General features: G+C 39.2%; 1 protein-coding gene across 1 annotated transcript; it reads right to left on the minus strand.

The window, feature by feature from the left end:
• Positions 1-328: 328 nt before the first annotated feature.
• Positions 329-2,289, minus strand: LOC124272120 (monocarboxylate transporter 5-like). The gene is made up of 3 exons (XM_046707270.1): positions 1,776-2,289; positions 1,252-1,302; positions 329-546 (listed from the first exon to the last, which is right to left on the minus strand). The coding sequence occupies exons 1-3, from the start codon at positions 2,158-2,160 to the stop codon at positions 482-484; spliced, it is 501 nt and encodes a 166-aa protein (XP_046563226.1). The 5' UTR covers positions 2,161-2,289; the 3' UTR covers positions 329-481.
• Positions 2,290-3,820: the final 1,531 nt, after the last annotated feature.

The raw sequence follows: 3,820 nt of genomic DNA on the forward strand, positions 1-3,820 counted from the left end.
TGTTGATTCCGGGATATATATTTGTTAAGTTTAAAATAAATTAATTTTGTTTATAATATCTTGTGTTCTGTTGCCATTGTGGCTTCAAAGCCCAATATCTTGCGGACCTGAGGACCTGAGCAGCATCCTCCTATTACAGTCTCATAGGCCATATGGCCGGATGTTATATTTTATTGAGTGTTTTAAAGTGTCTATGTATGTTTTATGTATAAAATGTGACACACAAATGAAATATTTTCTTTTTCTTAGTAATCTCTTACCATCTCTTTACCATTGAATATTCATTCAGTTCGGTTGGCAGCTAAGTGCCCGGGGAAAAAAATGTTGGTTCAGGAACTGAAAGCTTAGTTTATTTAGGAATTAACCGCAGGTCACATATATGTTCTCTGCCTGGTCGGCTCAATTTAAAGCCTTGCATTCTTAAGCAGAATTTGTAACTATGCATGAGAAGGTAAGCATTGGAGCTGATTTAAATGTCCATTTATGTTGACTTCTTGGCCAGTGGAATACACAAGGCGAGGATGGCACTAGTGATGAAGCAGGCACCTGTAACGGAAAAATGAACAAATATACACAGAGTTAAAAAGATATGTACCTATGTCCGGTGTCCTCCGCCGTGGTATTGCTGATATATTGCTAAAACAGCGTAAAACTATACTCCCTTACTATAAAATATGCAGACAACAATGAGGCACTGATGTTGGGAGACATTTTGTACTGAAACAACTAGACAACAAGCACATTAAATGTATATTTACAGAAAATAAATCCGATGTTTACAAAGAAAACATGTTGTTTCTAAAAAATGAACGATTATGGTTTTCCTCTTAAAATTAATTGTTTGTCTTTATCAGAAATTAAAGGTAACCGCCTCACAATCAATGGTTTGTCTATTGTTTGAAATTGTTTTGTTTATTGCACAGAGCGACCTTTTGATGTAGATTCTTACACTGTTATCAAGTTAAACGCGATAACGGTGCAGAAATCTACATCGAAACGACGCTCTTTACAGTAAACAAGGAGTTGTCATCCATAAAGTTGCATGCTTCATTATTGGTTTGTCATAATGATTAGTCTAACAAATGGGACACGAATGTCTATATCTGAACAAAATACCAAGTCTACACTTACTCTCTGATCATTTAGTGGACTCTTTAGATATATTTGCATCTGGCGGAGTGCATAAAAGTCATTTTACTTGTTTCTTTACAATATGGCGATATTTCAATAAGGATGATCACAATTACCTACCTGAGAAAAGAAACGTGAAGTCATACACTCCAGTACTTTCATAGATAAGGCCTGAAACACAAAAACTAAAATCTTTAGTAGTATGTACCAACATACATATTTGAGTATCTATGACTATGGATGTTTCATAATTGGTTCATACCTCCACGCACAAGTCAGGTAGTGGGACCCGTGAAGATCCGGGTTAGAATGTACCTTCAGTAACCCATGCTTGTCGTAAGAGGCGACTAACGGGATCGGGTGGTCAGGCTCGCTGGCTTGGTTGACACATGTCATCGGTTCCCATTTGCGCACATCGATGCTCATGCTGTTGATCACTGGATTGTCTGGTCCAGAATCGATTATTTACAAACCGCCGCCATATAGCTGGAATATTGCTGAGTGCGGCGTAAAACTAAACTCACTCACTCACTCACTCACTCAGATAGTGGGATAAGAGCCGTCTATTAACACATTAATTAACGCATTATCGTATCAACCACTCACACATTCACCGACAAAATATACGTTCAATGTTAACCTACTTGCAATAGGTGGTCCAACCATGTAGCCGAGTCCAAAGGAAAAGGAACATATACCATAGCCAACTGCCAATTTGGATCGGCCTATCAGCTCAATGCATATAGGACTAACCAATGTAAAAGGTCCCTGACTGTATGTACCATACAGGGCACTGAAAATCATTTGGAGACTGTACGTATGTGACAGCACGGGGAGTAACAGAAGGGATACTCCTGTCATTCCTTGTAGTCCAACGTGAAGGATAATGTTTCCAATAGCTGGATCAGAAGAGGCAAAACCAGCCAGCAGTCCGGAACAAAGCGCAGGCACACCCATGACAGTGAACAAACTTGCAGACTGTGCGGGTGTACTGCCTCTCAATTCAGCAAAATTTGGTAAATGAACCATACAGGCTGCTTCCCCAAGAGACCAGAAAATGATACTGAGCAGATACAAGAAAAATCCATTTGTGCAGAACAAGGTTACGCATTGAGGTATTATCCTACTCCGTGAGTTTTCAGTTCTTGAATCCGAGCTGTGTTCCAGCAGAGATTCTGCCGTTTCATTGCCTTTCCCAGGTATGTTTTCTTTAACGTCGCTCTGTTCAAACTTGACGGTCGTAGTTTCTACATTTACAACAATATATTGTGATTGCATCGTCATTGTAGGCTCTCCTTGTGCATCACAAATCTCCCCTGTGTCTTCTTGGCGGGCAAGATCTATTGACATTGACTCCTCTTGCATCAGTGTAGACGATGGTCGAATTAGAGCTCCAGCTAAGCACACATTGAATGCAATGCCACCCAAAATAAGCAACGCGCCTGATAAAGTGTACATCTCTAACAGCTGAACTGCTAATGGTCCGATTACCAGCAGTCCTAAGGCACCTCCAGACATGCAGATACCGTATGCTACTGGGAGTCTCTTATTGAAGTAGATGCAGGGGGCCACGCCACTCACGTTAGCAGCCAGACCACAACCTAACCCTGTGGATATAGATACACACGTTCGCAGGTTGTGGAAGTATACATAAATGAGTTATTACGAGTAAATTTACAGAATAACCAACGAGGTACGAGTAATTACGGAAAATGTGTCACTTTCAAAAGTTCCTGTCAGATCTCCATCCACCTTCAGAGGTCATAAACTTTCAAGGTGACAAATGGTCAGCCATGTTTACAAACGCGAATTTAGCTGTAACGTTTTGTAATTACTTTGATTGTAAACTGAAACACATGGGAAATGAATGTTTTGTAGACCATAATGTGAAATGTTGGTGATCAGAAACTATGTTCCTGTCTTGTAAATCTCGAAATAGTGAGACTGTAGCACGTACAATATATGGAAAAGAATGCCCTGGATTTGTGAATGAAGTCAGTGAGAGAGAAATAGTCTTTGTTTGACTGTCTGCTTCAAGGGTCATTCACTAACTGCACACTGTGTAAATATCAAAAGTATACCAGCTTCCATTTATTTTAACCCATGTAGGTAATAACAAAACATCTAGCATTAGGTTAATTCGGCACCTCGGAAATGTGATGGCCTCCTACTACTGAGTTTCAAATATCTCAACTCAATAATGTTGTCAGAATCTACCATGCACATTTGCAGATTATTGTTATAAGATAAATTTCTTTCATTTTTCATTTTGTTTTAAAACCATGAATCAAAGTGCCACATTGACCATTCTGTACGAGTCAAGTATACACAGCAAGCATGTTGAATCTTACCTGCTATGACTCCAAACGTAAGGATCAAACCAGTGACAGTCCTACAAAAGGATGCAGCTGTCAGTCCTACAAACATCAATATGCCACCCAGAATACCCGTCAATCTGTTTCCAATTCTGTCTTGAATAATTCCTGCAAATGGTCCTGAAAAAGTCCGGCATTAGTTTGGTATGTTTGTAGAATTTCATTTTTTTTTCTTTGAAGGAACCATGTATTTCTTTCATCATACTGTTTCCACAACGAACTTTAGTAAATATGCTCCATATTTGGTGTTTTTTCTTCCTGTAATGAACTTCAATATGGGAACTTCAACATTATTTCGTGGTTGAGCATCAAAC

The sequence above is a fragment of the Haliotis rubra genome, unplaced genomic scaffold, assembly GCF_003918875.1.
Source record: "Haliotis rubra isolate DU_JTF1 unplaced genomic scaffold, ASM391887v1 Scf1666, whole genome shotgun sequence".
NCBI lineage: Eukaryota > Metazoa > Mollusca > Gastropoda > Lepetellida > Haliotidae > Haliotis > Haliotis rubra.